The 19,169-nt window shown below is 40.4% G+C and overlaps 1 protein-coding gene across 1 annotated transcript; it reads right to left on the bottom strand.

Annotated features, from left to right (window-relative positions):
* Nucleotides 1–992: 992 nt before the first annotated feature.
* Nucleotides 993–18,212, bottom strand: LOC140231417 (ubiquitin carboxyl-terminal hydrolase 1-like). The gene is made up of 8 exons (XM_072311541.1): nt 18,183–18,212; nt 14,439–14,680; nt 9,277–9,640; nt 8,349–8,452; nt 6,084–7,369; nt 5,279–5,471; nt 4,020–4,232; nt 993–2,804 (listed from the first exon to the last, which is right to left on the bottom strand). Exons 2-8 carry the CDS (start codon nt 14,567–14,569, stop codon nt 2,609–2,611), a joined length of 2,487 nt encoding a protein of 828 aa, XP_072167642.1. The 5' UTR covers nt 14,570–14,680; nt 18,183–18,212; the 3' UTR covers nt 993–2,608.
* Nucleotides 18,213–19,169: the final 957 nt, after the last annotated feature.

Here is a 19,169-nt window from a genome sequence, read left to right as displayed (position 1 = left end):
TGAAAAGTTATATGTTGTGGTTGCTAATAGCAACAGCTACATCAAAGATGAAAGCCGGGGATGGGGACATACTTGGAATACTCCTGCTTTTAATTTGATATTTTAAAGTTTGTTTCTTGACACAATATAAAATGGCAATAAGTGCACATCATATCATTACATGGTACAATATACAGACAATAAATTTGATGGACTTTACTCCCATGGTCTACATTGACAGTTTGGCCAAGCTTCAGGGCATGTGCCTGAAGAATTTTCTCCACATGATATTGGAGACTACAAACTACCACAACTTAAAACTGGAATGTGCAGTATGTTGGAATGACTAGTTTGCAACCTGAAACACACAGTTGCGATAAATCCATTTCTCTCCCTTTATTACAATTACAGTAATTCAATATGCACAGCATCATTGAAAATAACCTAATTAGTAACATTACAACTTCTGTATAATAGCTGTTGGCTTCAAACTTAGTTTTCAAAGAGATGTCATCCATATTAACAGTGCAATCATACAGTGTTTTAAACTGTCAGTTTTGAATATTGTGCATGACACACACTTTAGATTGTTGGCAGTGTATGCAGCTCAAAACATATCAGTAATTGACAGGACAATGTTTGGCTCCAAAAGGAAGAGATTAGCTGACCTTGAGAATTTGCTTTTGCAAACTGATGGAACACAGTCATGCTTTTAAAATAGAATTTATTACTGGTGTTCAATTTTTCTGTACATTATTATTTCATTAGTTGTAATCTATCAAACATTGTCATGATTCATTTGCCATATTTACTACTCATAAGTTACTTTTTCTTTTATCATATTAGCTGAATTTTTGATCAAACAATTTCATATTTATTGTTAATTCATTTCTTATTTCATAAAAAAAAAGGGACATCTGCAAATACTACCTGAAACTGGATTGTACAAAAGTACAATGTCAATGATCCAATGTTACATATTATATCATTCACTAAGACTTGAATAAGCTCACATAATTTCTCCTCCCAATGAACATGCACTCTTGAATATGATGACAACAAAATCCTGTCCTATCATGTACACCATGTTGGCTGCAATGACTACAAAGGAAGAGTCTTTATTCTGTGGATCACACCATCAATTCAGTGCGGTTTGTGAGATGTTTCAATGTGTCGTGATGAAAAGTTGACATTTCTGTTCGACATCTTAAGTGCCATGCAAAAACAAAATGACAACATCCTTGCACATTTACAAAGACATAACTAAACTTGCAAACAAGTCAAATGTATCTACGAAATGACCAAAATCTGACTAAAGATTTTTTGCTTTTGTTTTTAAGTCCTCGCACTACAGCTCATTTGCCGTGGTCAAGTGTTAAAAAGAAATGGGGTTAAGATATCAACCGAGAGACCTAGAACCCCGGGCCTATCCACAATGGACTTAACGCTCCTCGCGTGCACTTTACGCACATATGATTCACACACAATATCAAGATGCCTTTCCATACACCAGGCTTAGATGTCAGCTCATGGCCCACCTTACAGTTAAACAAAGCACAAGTATGGCGAACAAGAACATTGTATGCAAGTCTAGTTGAAACCAAGTAAATATGAGGTATGATCCACAGCAAATGGCAGATACTACCATGCACAGACAAGTTGTCCCTACGTGATAACCTCTGCAGCTGCCCACTCTAACTCACAGCACAAAGATTGGGCTATATCAAAACAACCATTATATAACATAAACCTAAACTATAATCCCGTCTTTTCAAACACAAATGGAAAATCATCAACATGCACAAAACAGAACTGTCCACTGGTTAGAATAATGTTCTATGTAGTGTCTTTACCTACAATGACATTAAACAACAACAAATTAATAAACAAAGACCTCATTGTCGGATGAGAATCTAGTATGTGATTTGAGAAATAAAAAATGTGTTTACCCTTTGGAAAGTGTATGTGGTAAAGACCCATTCAGTTTTCATTGGCTGGAAAGGTAAATATCACATCTTATGAAAAAGACCAGTCACTATAAATATCATCTCATGCATCATAACAAAGGATAAACATACTGCTATCTTGGTCTCAAGATCAGCTACCTACTATGTAACAACTTCAAGTACTGCATAGTAAGTCAAATATGTATTGATTGATTTTGTGCTTGTTGTTCACTCCCTCTAATTTGACATCTTTAAAGCCGACACCAATTAAATTGACTGCGAAATTTAGACTTTTGGACAATGTTTAATCATACTAGGATCAGGTTATCAGTATGACATTGTATCAAGTTTTTGGCACTGAAAGCGCTATGAAAATGTTTTCAATGAAATGCTCTTGATTATGAACTGAACACTGAGCTACATATATGGGCTGAGTTGTTTCTGACTTCAAATAAAACAATGCCTTGTTAGAGATTCACTCTTAAGGATCTTTTATTCAGGACTGCCCTCTTTTTGATAAACAAACGTAACAAAAAACCTACACCCCCTAAAAAAACCCAACAACTATCAATGGTACATGCCCCTTTGAGGGTACACCCAATCAAGAGGTTGTCATGGAAACGACCAAATGTACTCCAATACCCGATGACCAAAGGTTAAGGTATCAGATGTCCTTTTGTAATTCACTTCATCTCAGAGGTTTTCTGCCGATAGAAAAGGAGGTATGGGGTGGCAGATGTCTCACTCCCTGGAAGGGGGTTGAGCAGCGACGAGAAGTCGTCCTCGGACATCACGTGGACGCGGTCATCATCAAAGTTGGCCCAGGACGGGCCGGGGGACGTAGCTGCGGCTGGACCTTGGCATGAGGTAGAGGAAATGCTAGACAAATGTTCAGCTGGTCCTGAAGGAGAGACATAAGAAGTTCACAAGTCATGATAATATCTTCCCCTTGGCCTTTTGCTTTTTTAAAGAAGTAGTAGACTCTATATTATGTGTGATATGAAAACTAAAGAAAGAGGATATGAAGAGAACTTCACTTCCAATAACCCCTTAATGTAACATATCATGTCAGAAACTTAACATGTGAATGAACATCACAAGAACACAAAATAATGTTATAATGATGTATGCATGGATGTATATGTACTTGAAAAGGTAAAAATTACACTTTTGATAAGCAAGGAGAGTGATTTTCTGTTTGAAAACACATATTTTCCACTTCAAACCAGAAAAATCACTCGGAGAGCGCAGACCTCTGCCAATCACTCGGAGAGCGCAGACCTCTGCCAAGCAGCTCATTTCCACCCATGAACGCATGCCGACAATCGCGATCGTCAAATTTCCCAAGATAAAGAAGCCTTTGTTTACCTCATTAGCTTTCTGCGTGCTGTGCAGCGCCTTAAGCAGAGCATATGCTTTAGTGCGCGTATGCAAACCTCAAGTATGCGCAGCTTGAATTCCCAAGTTCATTGACCCTATTGGGCAAAAGACAAAAAAATCCTTTAAAAATTAATAAAAATTCCCACATCACTGCTAAAATTTAATAATCTGTTCCTTGTGTCATTATCAAGTTTTCCTGTAAGTTTCATCCAAATCCGTTCGCAACTTTTTGAGTTATATTTACAAACAGGCTAACTAACAAACCTAAGCCAATAAAAACATAACCTCCTTGGTGGAGGTAAAAAGGTGGAGGCATTTCACTTTAAAAATTGGCTGAAAAGCAGACATCATTTGGACTTTGTACATATGCAAACAAAACCAAAATCTTAAAAGATTCATGGCTCTTGCATGAAAGTCAAAGGGTCCAAAATGTGTCACTGTCCACTCAAAGCACTCGGCTATCCATCACTGGAAAACTTGACAATGGGTGTGACCTGAGACCACATTTGTCCATGATCGAAAACTGACCAATGGTCAATACTTATAGGGGTATGATCCCACAATCTAGCAAAGGAGAAAAAGCTGACCCACACATATCATGGAAATTGCACAATCATATGAAATATGTGAAGACAGTGCTACACAATCACATGAAATATTTAAAAACTTATATGAGGGTAAAGTTATAAGAGTCCAGTCCGATGTGACGGACACTAACCTGATGGAGTGGTGGTCCTTTCTGGCACCCTGGCATAGGCCATGTAGTGACCGCTGGAGCTTGAGATCCCGCTGTGGGCGACCACGGCGCACAGTTCAAATGCCCCGCCCCTCTGGCTACATGAGCTGGCACACCATCTGGCCAAGCTGAGGGTCAACGGCACTGCAAGATGGTCATTGACCTTCGTCACAGAGCCCCCGGGGGAGAAACTACAGTGAGAACAAAGATTACTGGTGTGAGAAGTAATCGATCAAACAGCAACAAATATCAACATCTTCCATGCTTTTACTGAATTTAAAGGCATAATTTACCATTTGCTGATGAAACAAAAACCCAGCAATAGTGCTTCAAAATAGTTCTAAAATGTGAGTTAGCGATACAAACAACCCAAGTAAAAATTTGAACCAGTATCATCAATATTAAGTATTGTTAAATGTACAAAATGTGAATAGTTATAACAAAAATGTTTCCAGACTAAACTGTCTACAGTTATAATTTAATGAGAAAAATAGTGATATCTCCATATATTTCAGGCTTTGTTGCAAAAATTTCATATGGTAGGATGTTTTGTGATCCAACTGACATACACATATGCACAAAAAGTGATATCATGAACATTTGTAAATTACTGCTCCCAAAGGTAAACAGGACCTTTAATACAGATATTACCAAATTTTTACCATTAAATATTAAAAGCTGAAGTTAGTGGCTGAGAATAGCATTTGTATTAATGTTAGAGTACAGCGACCATTGACCTTGACCTTTGACTTATTACCATTGTCAATTTTTGGCATTCTCACTTTTTTTTTCACAAGCGGCAACCAGCAACGCCCATCCCTTTACTGAATTCATGTGCTCACGTCTTGTAATCATTGCATTTGAAGGACTTTATGTGAAATTGGAAATGAAATCTGTACTGAAATGAACAAATGGAATTTTTAATTTCTGATTGATGTGAAACATAGTTACCACATTACTTTCAAACCTCAGTTTTGGACAGATGAAGGTCTGAAGTCATCATAAAAACAACAACAACAACAACAACAATCCCTGAAAGATCAAAATTCTGAATATTAAAACCCCATACATGTGATATGGTTGTTCATATGCAGACAAGCATTGCAGAATCAAGCTCAAGTTGTCCCATTTCCATTTGGCAAATGAAACAGGACAGTGCTACACAAAACAACACTATCGGCAGAGAACAAAGTACCAACCAGCAAAACCTGTGCCTTCACTAAATTTGCCTTCTCACCAGTTGATGAATGCACTAAACCGCTTCAGCTGGATGATGAGCACATCGGGGAGCCGGCCGAACAGGACAGATCGTTCTGCCTCTGTGTGGTGGTGGCAGTGTTCGCAGTAGTACTTGTTGTCATCGGTCAGCCGTTCCACACTCGTGAATTCGGACAGCGCCCAACTTAGGGATAGGCTGGGTGGGTTGACATCTGGAGGATTAACGTGGAGACACAAAAGATTTACAGTCTTCACTGAACTATTGTCAGGTAAAAAGACCCTCATACAAATAGGGAGATAACTCATGAAGAATTTTCACAGCAGGAGCCAATCAGAGAGAAAGGGCAACATGTAAAGGTCGCTATAGAGTACCAAAGTGTGATGTCATAGCCATTCATCACCAAGGAAACTGGTTATGAACAACCTCATCCAACCTGGGTGTTTATGCGCGCACCTGATTCCAAGACACACTAAAACAAAAGACAGTGACAAAATCACTTTGGTACTATATGGAAAAAACATTTTCTTATACAGCTGGTCACTCACATAGGTCTTATTAATAGCATGTATACTAAACACATGTACATAGGTTATGACTGTGCCTCATAACCTGGCTGTGTTTCATAAAGTCTGTGATTGATATTTTTGAGCATCTGTTCAAGACAAGGGAACTGTTTAGAAGGAGAAATGATTATAATGCAGTTTACACCATTCTGTTATGCCTTTGATATACGGAAGACTATTTTGCTCCAAAAGATCACAGTATGGATGCTTTTTTAAAAAAACAATTTGTATCATTAATTTTTCAACATCAGTGTGCAAACCTGGCTCGTGGTCTTCATCGTCACTCTCACTGCTGCTGGGAGGGATGCTCTGCACCGGCACGCTCACGTCCTGGAAGTCTTCCCTCTTCTCCGAGCATGACTCGCACTCTTGGCATCTCGTCTGCAGGACCAGCGTGCCCCGGAACATCCTCTCCACCAGCTCCATCTCGCTCTCCTCACGCCTGGCGGTCTGCGTCACCTCCTTCTCCTCCATTGCCGTATCATTCACATCCTGTTCAAGCCCGCAGGGATTCCCATCTGTTCTGATGGGATTCTCTCCTGTACGCATTTGCTCATTGTTCTCAAGGATCAACTGATTCGGTTCCTCCTTAGATATTTCATTAAGATGGATTTCACTTGATACAGACTGCTCCTGCATGTTTTCACTCAGTTCCTCATTGTTGTTGGAATTATTTGTGGTGGCATTTCTCTGAATGTTCATTTCCGAGGTCCCTTGTAATTTAGAGGTGGAGTCAAGATCTGTAGAATGTCTTTCTGTATCTTGAGAAGTCTTTGAGGTGCGAGAACTGTCCGTTTCGTGATTGTCGCTGGGCTCACTTTTCTCTTTCTTCGAGACAGTGTACTTGAGGAGAGTAGACTGGTGGATGCGTCCAATCCCCAGACGTTTTTTCTTTGAGCTCAAGCAATCACTTTCTCCATTCTTGTCACCATGGTGACCCGGGGATGAGGCACTTCCATTGCACTCATTTCCAGGGGCATGTCCATTACTGAGACCACTCTTTTTATTACCACGTCTCCTCACAGAGTCATTACTGGGAGATATTTCTCCTGGCTGATTTCCGTGCAGTCTTTCCAGCTTGTTCTTGGATTTTGGCGGAAGGCCATTTGAGAGTTTGTTCTTGAGCTCACTGGGAGAGGTGATGCCATCTTTGCTGCCGTTGCAACTGGAGATGGTAGAAGAGTTGCCCTTACCATTTTGTTGACCCTTTCCCCGCAGGGCATCTTGGTCACTGTGGTTAATCTTCTTGAAGCAGGAACCCTTATCCACACTTGTGCGAGCTCCTCCCAACAGCCTCCCATCTCCCCCTCCCGCCATCTCCAATGGAATGCAGTCTCCCGTTCTTTCCATGTCCAGCTTCCTCACGGCCTTCACACACGGATTTGATGGAGTGGGGATCGGTAGTGGGTCGCTGCCCTTCCTGTGAGGTGTTCCCTGCTGCTGAGCACAGAGCCGCTGGCACGCCTCCTGGACATTGCTCAGGATACAACACAGCAACTCTTGGGCATCATGTTGGAGGTAGCCTTTGAACATAGGGTTCAAATCCCTGGATAAAAAGACAGAATTATTTATGCCAGACAAAATAAATAAATAAATAAATAAATAAAATAAAATGACCATGACGAGGAGGGCCAAAGAGATGCTGGGTACAGTACACAAAGCAATGAAAATCATCTCACTTTGTTTCAGAGGGGTTACAGAAAACCTCTAAATGTGAGAGCATTTTGTATGACACTGCATATCCAAATGTTACAATAAACAACCCTGATCTCACTGGACCTTAATTTCTCTTGCCTTAGTTAACTTGCTGCATGGTCAAAATGCAATACTCAATTGCAGGGAAGTTAGGTCAATTTTTTGACACTGCTATAGCTTCTGACCACCCGAGCATTGAGAATTAAGGGTTTGTGGGACAAACATTGTACTAGGGCTTTCTATAGCTCAGTCGGTAGAGCACCGGTCTGGCAATCCAGAGGTCTCGGGTTCGACTCCCGATGGAATCCCATTTTCTTTGCTCACTTTTCCACTAAAAGACAATAAGTTTTTGAGATACAAGAATGTTGAGAGTGAGCATAAACATTTTGTATCAATATGAATATGTGTGAGTGATATTGAGTCAAAAGCAAAGCATAAATATGTTCCAGGAAGACAAAGAAGCCAACTTCAATAGCTACACATGCAAGTGGTCATGAGATGGAGTAACTGCCTCAATGGAGCAGTTTGCCAGTATGGAGTAAGATGATGAAGATTTCAAATGCAAAATGATATATCCATTTTCATTAACTTGAGATAATTGAGATTAAAGCTGCTAAAAACAGAGAAAATAAGTAAAATATATGTGATCGTTTTGATATCACAATGAATTTTTGTTTTGTAACAAGTTGAGTACCATTGCAAAATTATTATCTTTTTTTTCTATTTGATGATGACATTACCTCAAAAACTTTGAGAATGAATCTGTTTTTGAATTTTTCAGATTAAAGCAGATAAAAGCATAGAGAGGTTGATAAGGCTGATGTTCGTACCTGATTGCTTCTAGGATGTCCTCAGGATACATGGCCAGCTCCTGGCCCGAAGGCATCATCCGATCCAGGTAGGACCGCTCCTTGTCTGACATGGTGTTAAACAACTAAAAATAGAAGACAGGAGACCAGTGAGAACAAAGTTGTGAGTCTGGCTGAATCTGTGATGTCATAATCAGCTGAATCGGTGATGTCATAATCAGCTGAATCCGTGATATCATAATCACTTGGATCACAGCTAGTTTTCACTATGCACACAGTTCAAATGTGCCTCTCTTTGATAAGCTGATCTGGTCATCACAAATCAGAATGATCCATTCACTACTTTTCAGCATAGAGAGTGAAACCTACATTTCCTACCACTTGAAAAGAAATTAAACGTTATTCATTTTGTAAATGCTTATTTGGATTAGACCCCAAAGAATGCATTTCGTTTTGTTAACATGTTTTGTTTTGTTTCTTCTTTTTTTTTCAAATTCAGGCCTGCAAAGAATCACGATCTCCATATTATGCAAGTTATTACCTTTCCTGATTACTTGAGTAATCATTCTTTGACTGCTTGATTACAGTGGAGTAATTGTACCAATCACAAAGTCTGTACTCAATGTCATTCAATAATGATGCCATGACTGCCAAGTTAACATGAAGAGACAGTAATTTTACAAGCTCAACTCTAAATAACAGACAGTAGCAGGGGCAGATCCAGGAATTCTGTAAATGGGAGGCAAAGAAGGGGCACGTGCCCAGTGCGCCCCCTCTGAATCCACCACTTAGTTGAGAAAACAAGCAATTTAATCTGCAAAATGTCATTACACCTTGTTTGTTAGTGATGAAAACACATACACACACACACACGCACACATGCACATGCACACACACACACACACACACACACAAAACAAAACATACTACCAAGGGGAAAGGCACATACCACATTGAGCTTGTGGACCAGCTTGAGTTGGCCTAGGAACTCCTTCCTGTTCCTCCTGGCCCTTTCCTCCTCCTTGGATGCAGCCTCCTCCCTCTCTTGGTCCTCTCTGACCTCTTGCTCCTTGACCTCTATCACCTCGGCAACTAGCCGCGACAGCCTCTCCATGTTCTCCGAGAAGCCCGGGCAGTAGCGGAGAACCTGCAGCACACTGTTCAGGTAGCAGGTGTTGCCCAGGTTGTGCAGACCCGTGTAGGGTGCCACTGTGACAACATACTCGCTGGGGATGCACGAAGATGATTCTGCCGCTGGTTGAGGTAGACCAGCCTCAGGAAAGCAAGGCTGGGTGTTGTCATCGGCCTCAGATCTACAATAGTAGTCCACACACATATATAAAAACTTTACAAAAGAAATCATTTTTCTTCAAAATAGTACAAGGTGAATACTTAATAGCATCTGAGAGCAAGAACATTTCAAAGATTTCTTTCATTTTATAAGTGAAGAACATACACTTGATTCTGTGGTTGCCTTTATACAACTGATACAAGCAAGAATTCCGGCAGCCAAGGGGGGTAAGGTTGCATTGGAATGTTATAGTTTTTTTTTTTTAATTGATATGACTGTTAAGACCTTCTCTTTTAACAATCCACATGCTGGAGCTCTGTCAGCATTGAGCAATTTGAGATATACGCGGAAATCCAAAATGGCCGCCGGCGGCCATCTTGAAAATGCTATTTACTTTCTTTTAATCCCCCTAGTACATCAAAAATGGGCATTGAATGTTTTTAGGGATGGAGAATTCATATCTGAGGTTAGTATCAGGATATTACTATGTTTTGATGTCTTAACCTATTCTAACTGGGGGGGGGGTCAAATTGACCCCCCCCTCGACGTTTCGCGCCACGATTTCGCAACGCGCAAAGATTTTGCCGCGTCGTTTCCCCGACTTTTTTCATTGAAGTATCCCGCATATTTTGAGACCAAAATTGCGACGTCCGGGTACACCGTTTTGAAGTTACATAATGTTTTGCATATGCATGTCAACCAAAAAACAGCTCAAATTCACGATATCGTGTGCAAATCCAATGCAAATTGTGTTTTTTGGTTAAATTGATATAAATTAGATTATTTCAACTTTTAACCATTGAAATTAATCAATTCTAGTGTAGATAAGCCTGAAAGAGTGCCTGCAACAAATTTTGGCAAAAAAACAATAGAAAACAAAAGGTCGAAAAAACAATAAAATACATAAGAAATTAACAAAACAATAAAAAACAAAAGAAATTGATTTCGATTGCGCTATTTTTGTCACCAAAATTGTGTGATGTGTCTTGAGGAATTCTGACACAAAAATTAGCAATCCTCCAGTCTTTTTAATGGAGTTATAGGTGAAAATATGATTTCATGCACAAATTTGCATAATTAATTTATTAAAAATAGAAAGGTAATATTTTTCGATTGTATGACCATGTAATCTTGGAGTTGACATCCAGCTCTATCTTCAGGCAAAATTTCGCGGCGATCGCGCGATCGGCGGCCGAGATCTGAAGGGGGGGTCAAATTGACCCCCCCTCAGTAAAAACTTGGTCTCAAATAGCCCAGTTAGAATAGGGTTAAAATAAAATGGCGGCCATTTTCAAGATGGCCGCCATATAACATACTGTAATGTAGACTACGTAGAATCGCGCAAAGACCTGACTTATCATTTAAGTTTTCCCCTTTTTTTTTTTTTGGACAAGGGAAGTGAATAATGTAACAAATTTATGAAGATTAAGGCCTGTAAAGCTTAGATTCATTGATAAAAATAATACAGGTTACCTGTTATAACGAAGTCGCTTATAACGAATGACCGCTTACAACAAAGCAGTGCTAGCTGAGGTCCCGATTCTCTGTACATACAAACCTATAGCACAGCGATTCGCATACAACGAAATTCGCTTATAACGAAGTATTTTATGTGATCCCAAGCATTTTGTTGTAACAGGATTCGACTGTAGTATTACAGGGGCCGCGGAACCAGGGGGGGGGGGGGCTGCAGCCCTCCCCCCCCCCCACACACACACACATACACACACATACTTTTGGTTCGTGAAAAAAAAGAAAAGAAAGAAAAAAAGGAGAAAAAAAATCGGGGGAAAATCAAAATTCCCATGAATATGAATATCCCAAGATCCGCCCTTACATAAAGTTCCCGTCTAAGCACCAGCATAGCAAAAGCGGGGGGAGGGGGATGGGGGGGGGGGGGATGTGGCAGTCGCCCCTTAAGATTCTGAATAATTCTGAGTGCACAAGACTTATCACTTACATCCCGAAAAAAATCAAAGTTCCGTCATGTACAAGGGGAATATCCCCTTTTAATCAACCCTTTCCTCTCGGTTCCCCGATCATTTTTTTAAAATACTTTCCCAAATATTCCATCATATGCGTATACGAAATATAGATCTCAATTTCAATTTCAAAAAGGCAAAAGCTCCCTGTACGGGGAGGGTGAGGATAGCACTCTCCCACGCTTTCTCCCCATCCCCCCCCCCCCCCCCCCCCCCCCCCCCCCCCCCCCCCGTGCAAACAAGTAGACTATGGCTTCACTTCGAGTTTTCCAAACATATACGTGTACCACAAAATGTGTACACAAAAACATTTAACTGCAATCAGAAAATACAGAATCTCCCTCATGTAGGAGGGAGAATAGGGCTTATCCCCTCCCACATCATCCTGCTATGTCTCCTTCTGTAGACTTGCACTTCTCTATTTGACAAATTTTCAGATATGCCAACAGAAGTGTGCGCCAGATTGTTGAATTTCAGTTCTACAAATGAAAAAAAAAAAAAAAAACCTCCCTCGAATATGGGAGAGGTATCTTGCCACCCTCCCGTTGATTGGTCCCCTTTATAGACTAAGTACACTTTGGGGAATGGCATTTCCGAATTTCCCACAAAAAGTGTGCTTCAGATCGCGTTATTTCAGTTTTAAAAACTCAATAGCTCCGTCGAGTGGGAGGGGGCATCCCCTTCCCACACCCTCCCCCTCTAGACTTTGTACATACACACAGGTGATGCACATACGGAATAATAGCTAAATCCCGTGATTTTGCTATTAACACTTCCCTGAAAAAAGCCCTAATTGTTTCCATTATTCTTTTTTTTTTGGGGGGGGAGCTAGAAAAAACTCCAAGTATGCAACAAAAGTTTGCACCAGATCGCTGAATTTCAGGTCTGAAAATGTAAAATCACCTAGCAGTGTGGAAGGAGAAATATCCCTTATGTACACCCTCGACGTGTGCATGCCTTTTCTGTTTGATTGCTTTACAAGAGACAGCGTTCATGAAATTCATTAATTAATACAAGAAGTTTATTCAAATGCTACCACTAATGTCTTTATAGGCAAGTTGTTCAATAATAATCGACATCTAAATATCCTGCTACCTTAATCAAACAAGTGTGGCCGTTTCAAGTCCATAAGACGCGCAAAAACATGCATCAAATTGCGCCATTTACAACATAAAAATGCAAAAAGTTCTCACCCTGGGAGGGGGACACACCCTCCCCCTCTTTTCGCTCGGCTCGCTCGGCTCGGTCATTTCGCTCCCTCATAATACAGCCGCCCCCCCCCCCCCCAAGAAGGGGGGGGGGGTGGCATGACCTTGACCCCCCCCGTCTCGCAGCGCCCCCCCCCCCCAAAAAAAAAAAAAAAAAAAAAAAAAAAAAAACTGGAAAACGTTTTCAAGGTATCTTTTTGATATGATTTTTTTAGATACTTCTTGATTGTTTTGAAAGTGATCTCTTTTGAGTGATACAATATAATGATCAAACTGGAACCCTAATGACGGTTGAAGATGTTTTTTTACATCACCCTGCTGTTGGAGGATCTGTCCTTGCTGAAGAGTAGTGAGAAACAATTCAACAATCCTACCTGAATGAAGTGCTTGTTCCTTGTAGTGTCACCATTGGTTATACTGCTACAGGCAGAGGTGATAAAACAGATCTTCTGTTCTAGCAAGAACCAAATATTTAAGTTTGTCTACTACTTTGTTTGGTTCAGATGTATGGATCATGTTCCTGAATATCAGTCTTTTTCCTGAAGATACTGTTTATGCATCTATTTCATCTGTTTCTTCTGGATGGCTGGTAATATCTCTTGTCTCTCTCGTTTGGCCATTGTGACAAGAATATTGAGCCGTTACAGAGCAGAAGTATTCAAAAAAATCATATCAAAAAGATACCTTGAAATTATGTGTATACCAATGTATACAGAAAAGCAACATGACTATTTTGAAATACTTCTGATAATACTACAGTCGAATCCTGTTATAACGAAATGTTTGGGATCACATAAAATACTTTGTTATAAGCGAATTTAATTGTATGCGAATCGGTTGTATTTACAGAGAATCGGGACTCAGCTAGCATTGCTTCGTTGTAAGCAGTCATTCGTTATAAGCGACTACGTTATAACAGGATTAACTTGTATTGTTTTTTATCAATGAATCTAAGCTTTAGGCCTTAATCTTCATATTTTTTTTTTTTTTACATTATGCACCTCCCTTGTCCAAAAAAAGGGGAAAACTTAAATGATAAGTCAGGTCTTTGCGCGATTCTACATATAAAGTCTACACTACAGCATGTTGATGGCGGCCATCTTGAAAAATGGACGCCATTTTATTTTAAGACATCAAAACATAGTAATATCCTGAAACTAACCTCAGATTTGAATTCTCCACCCCTAAAAACCTTTAATGCCCATTTTGGATGTGCTAGGGGGGTTAAAAGTAAGTAAATAGCATTTTCAAGATGGCCGCCGGCGGCCATCTTGGATTTCCGCGTATATCTCAAATTGCTCAATGCTGACAGAGCTCCAGCATGTGGATTGATAAAATAGAAGGTCTAAACATTCAATATCACTTAAAAAAAAAACTATAACATTCCAATGCAACCTTAGCCCCAAAATCAGGGTTTGGCTGCCGGACTCAACTGAGTGCTTTAGGTTCAACTAATTTAATATGTTGATGTTAAAGCAGGTGTATGATAACTACTAATTAAGTAATTTTACTTATGCTTCCACAAACTCAGGCTTCATCTTGCTTTGGAGGTTATAACCAGTCTTTGCTCCTAGAATGTGTAATGGGTGGTACACGAAACAGACTATGCAGTTTCAAGGAACCAACTTACCGTGTGCCCTCGGCCCTATCATCTTCAGTAGGTTCTTCCTTTGGCGTAGGGTGAAGCTCCTTGCGGATGAGCTTAAGGGAAAGCTTGGCTCTCTTTCTCGGGGGACTCAGAGGATGGTCCGAGGTGGCCATCCTCCCTCATTTGAGCTGACCTTTGGTTGACTATGCACCAAGACTGTGTATCAGCAGCTGACAATCTAGCACAGATTCCTGGGGCCACTTTCACAGTGGAGGCACCACCACCTATGAATACAACATCCTGAATAGAAAGGGGGGGGGGGGGACATTCACTACAATGTTGGTCACAATCAGAAAGCCACTTTTTTTTTTTTTCACTTACCACTGGATGATCTTTTTATCCCACTAACGCCTAACCATTTCTTTCGTTTATGTTCATGGCATTGTGCAATTGGGTATTGCTGTAACAGTATCTTTTAGAATCTTAACTTGATGACATTACATGAAGAAATGTACATTTTTTTCTCAGGCATTACTATTCCTTGAAATAATTCATAATCTCTCAAACTGGCAACATTGCAGGTCATGCTTTAATATACAGGAGACAGAGAGACACATAATTACAATGCATTCTGTGTATCAAGGTTGAGGAAGAAATGGTGAATGGGCAAACTGTCACATCATCAGCCCCAGAACACCTGTGCATTTCTATGTGAGGCTCATCGTGATAAACCCTCATCACCTTCAATCTACAGAGGGACCAAGGATATCATTTCACAGGAAAATATCTCTTATTTCTCTGCATTCTTCAGTATGTATGTTGTGATACTGTGACCATATATTTCACAAGTCTAAATTTTCACGAATCTGGAATTCCCGACGATTTCGCGAGTGGTTAAATTCGCGATCGAGGAGTCCTGTACTGAACGGAGAAGTGTACAAGCGTATGTCAGATTCACATCGGGATCAGACTCAATATTTTCTTGTGTCTTTAATTTCGCGAATAGCACCTGACTCGCGAAATTCACGAAAGTAAAAACCTCGCGAAATATTCGGCGTTTACAGTATGAGTGTGCATGAATAATAATAATTCTCTAACGTGAAATTTAAACTGAAAAGGAATATGGCCTTCACAATGACTGACATGATTTAGACATCTAGTAGGGTAAATTTGCCAGTATTCGGTCACCTACCGGAATTCGGTCACTTATCACTAATTACAAGCCAGCAAATTCTATTGTCACAACACACACAAATCACATCATATCCCATACTGGCACTGTTGTTCACAACAAGCAAGTCCCTTAGTCACCTCCAAAAATCCATCCAAAATCCCAAATTTCACTGTAAACAATGCAGAATCTGAGCAACTCTTCCAAAGTGCGCATGAATTAAGTCCATTGTAAAGAATCAGGGTCACTGAAAAAAGGTTAAAATTAAGAAATACACCGTTCTCTTGCGAGATTTTTTGCTTAAATTACAAGCTCAGAGTGTGATGGTATCCGCAAAATTGCAAAAGAAGAGCAAAATTTCTGTACATGCCAATGCAGTGACTACATGTACAGGGGTTGAATGCAAGTGCTGACTTGCCAGAATTCGGTCACCAACGGGTGCCGCAACATCCCCAATGCAACGCAGTGTACCACTGCAAAGTGATGAAGTATTAATAACCTCATTCAATATTATCGTACCATCTAGACAATTCCTTTTCTTTTTTTCACATTTCTAAACTCTCTTCTCATTTTCTTTATTTGATAAGCTAGATCAATAGCAAAGTTACAGTTGATTTGGGACTTTAAATACAATTGATCATGACGCATCGTTGGATCGTATCGAGGCTTCAGCTCTGCATTATTATATCATGTGCTTTTCTTTTTTTTTTACATTTCTAAACTCTCTTCTCATTTTCTTTATTTGATAAGCTAGATCAATAGCAAAGTTACAGTTGATTTGGGACTTTAAATACAATTGATCATGATGCATCGTTGGATAATCATGACGCATCGTTGGATAGTATCGAGGCTTCAGCTATGCATCATTATACTTCTTCTACTTCTACGAAGATACTCAGCAGGATCCATAAGTCAGGATGTAGTGCTAAGGAGTTGAACTTAGGTGCTCATTTGCAGTGCATGCTTGTTGGTGCATTAAAAATATATGGTGCGAGTAAAAATCCAGTTCCTCAGTCTAGATGCCGAGTGGAAGAGCTCCCTTGAAGGCCTCCAATGAAGTGGCTTCAAGGCGTTTTTAGGAAGCCTATTCCAAGCAGTTACTGTGCGTGGAAAAAATGAGTTCCGATAGAGTTGGGTTCGGGTAGGAATTGCCAGCAACTTGTTTGGATGGTACTGTCGTGTGTTGCTAACAATCATGGGTGATGTGTAGTGCTGTGCATTGATGGCTGCCATGTTGTGCTGAATTTTGTACATGAGGAAGAGGCTACAGGTTGTAGCAGCATTTCTTCTCCTCTCCAGACTTTCCCATTTAAGTTGTTCAATCATGGCAGAGACACTGTCTGGACGGTGATACCTCTGGAGGGTGAATCTTGCTGCTCGCCTTTGGATGGCTTCTATCATGTGCTAGCGTAGCGCGCTGCATGTGAGCAAGCTTCTCGGTAGCTAGACATGTGAACGGGTATTTACACACGATCATAGCTTAGCAGCGCCGCGAGACATGTACTGTGCTCAGAGCACAAAAGCACCAAAATATGCGCATTTAATATTCTCTGCCAAGGCAGCCGGCGAGCTGGGCTGTGCTGGAGGAGCATGGCTGCTCTGGCTGTGCTGCTGGCCATTGATTGTGGAGTTGGAATGGAAGTAAAATTTTTCAAAAAAAAAACATACAATTAAAACAGCTGAACATTTGTGACAAGAATGAAAAAAAAAAAAAAAAAACAAGGAGAAAAGCCAAAAAGAATGAATTTGAAACCATTTAAAGAAAATTACACAGCTTTGAAGTTAAGGAAAACGGAAAACTAGGTTACTTTCATTCAGAGCAGCACTTACTTGCGCTATCGGTACAAGTTAACTGTAAGCGGCCGAAGTCACGATGTTGGCACTAGTGGTACATCGGCCACTAGAACTTAAGTCAAGAAGCACCAACGATGTCAATCCGAAGTCCCCTAACGTTAGGCCTACCTAATTTTTAATAGTGACAATTGTAACTTTGCTATTGATTTTAAACCCATCAAAAGAATATGAGAATCATGAGAATAGAGCAAAAATACAAATTGTATTTGCAAGAAAATAACATTAGAAGGTACACTGTATGAAAATGAGGTTACTTTAATTGCTTTGCGAGACAAGAGCTGGTTGTGTGGCGACACCAGTCAACACGTCATGGGGGGGGGGGGGGAAGATCATTCCACGCGATCCACGCACCACTCCACCCACCAACACTAACCCAGTCCCATGCATAATAAGCCGTATGACGTATCGTTCCGGGCAGAAAAGAGTCTGTTATGGACTCAGTTATACCGATTATTGTAGGTATCAGGTGTGAAACGCCGACTTTAGCGGTCAGAGTTTCTGAGCTTGGTTAGTAACTGGGGATTCCCCTTGCCAAGGCTTTGCTTATGAATAAGGAAAACTGGCTACTGCGTGTACATTTACCCTTACACAGGAACGAATACATGGGACCGAATATTCCACAAAGAACCTGCACAAAACAACACGTGAATTCAATCAATAATAGCCCTCTACACAAATCATAATTTGCGGTTTTGATAGCCATTAAAATAGTATGTGGTGATGAAGAGTTCCGATTACTATGTAGTTTATGGGAAACTTACCTCTAAACTGGGCAGTTCAATAAGTTTCTGTCGTCCTTTGCACCGAACTCGTAGTGAAAACATTAGACGAAATTTAGCGCCAGGATACAGGGATGGCGGCCTCGCACTTTAGAGCATTGCATTGCGCATGCGCGAAGGAAACAATAATTGTACATATAAAAAGTGTGTAAAAACAAAACAAAATAAAACAAGACCGCTTTAGACAAAGCACGGAGCTTCAAACAGCTCCTTGGACAAAGGCTCACGACAATCATGTGTAGTGTACTATCAAGGAGCTTGAAGCTCCTTGGTACTATACTAGTAGTAGAAGAAAGCAAATAGTTTACGGTGATGTAGGGCCTACGTTTAGAGTGCGAGATGTAGGTGAAAGAATGAACATAGTGTAAGTGAATGACTGGCGAGTATTGTAGATAGATTGATGACAACAAAGCAACGTTTGGGCGTGCAGTGTGTTTGTAGCGTATCCGGGCAATTACCCCCCGAGGGCAATTACCCGCGGCTACATACTGGTTAATGGTAAGGTTAGACAGTAAGTCAAGTCAAGGTAAGGTTAGAGTAAAGATTAGGGTTAGGTTTAGGGCCACGGGGAGGGTCCGGGGTAATTGCCCAGGGAGTAATTGCCCTAAACCCGTTTGTATATAGGTATGTGCATGTTGAGAGGAAAGGTTCGTATGCCATATGGCCCATTCTCAGTAAAAGCGTTCAAATACGGAATTTTGGTGTCGCCGACATTCCATGACAGTTTGCGGTTCCCTGAAACCTATTAGATACTATTTAAATGTTTATAATACATCACGAGGACTTTATTTGTTAAAAATAAACACGATCAAATGCGGTTGTCTGCCTTTTTGTATAAAATTTTGCTGTTAAACTTCGTTAAGACCCCCAAAACGCAGTGTCGCCGGCTATTTCAGAATTATGTTTTATTGCTCCTCTCCGTCCACAAACACACTTTCCAAATATTATTTTCATGGACGATGAGCATAT

Source organism: Diadema setosum, chromosome 8 (genome assembly GCF_964275005.1).
Source record: "Diadema setosum chromosome 8, eeDiaSeto1, whole genome shotgun sequence".
Lineage (NCBI taxonomy): Eukaryota > Metazoa > Echinodermata > Echinoidea > Diadematoida > Diadematidae > Diadema > Diadema setosum.
The sequence above is the reverse complement of the archived record's forward strand: the minus strand, read 5'-3'. Positions and strand labels throughout refer to the sequence as shown.

What these genes read in the sequence shown, in the direction of transcription:
- LOC140231417 (XM_072311541.1), bottom strand. Translation starts at nt 14,569, where the DNA reads ATGGCCACCTCGGACCATCCTCTGAGTCCCCCGAGAAAGAGAGCCAAG. An exon ending in GATAGGGCCGAGGGCACACG is followed by an intron (nt 9,641 to 14,438) that starts GTAAGTTGGTTC and finishes CTACTATTGTAG; the next exon opens with ATCTGAGGCCGATGACAACA. An exon ending in CGATGAAGACCACGAGCCAG is followed by an intron (nt 5,472 to 6,083) that starts GTTTGCACACTG and finishes TTAATCCTCCAG; the next exon opens with ATGTCAACCCACCCAGCCTA.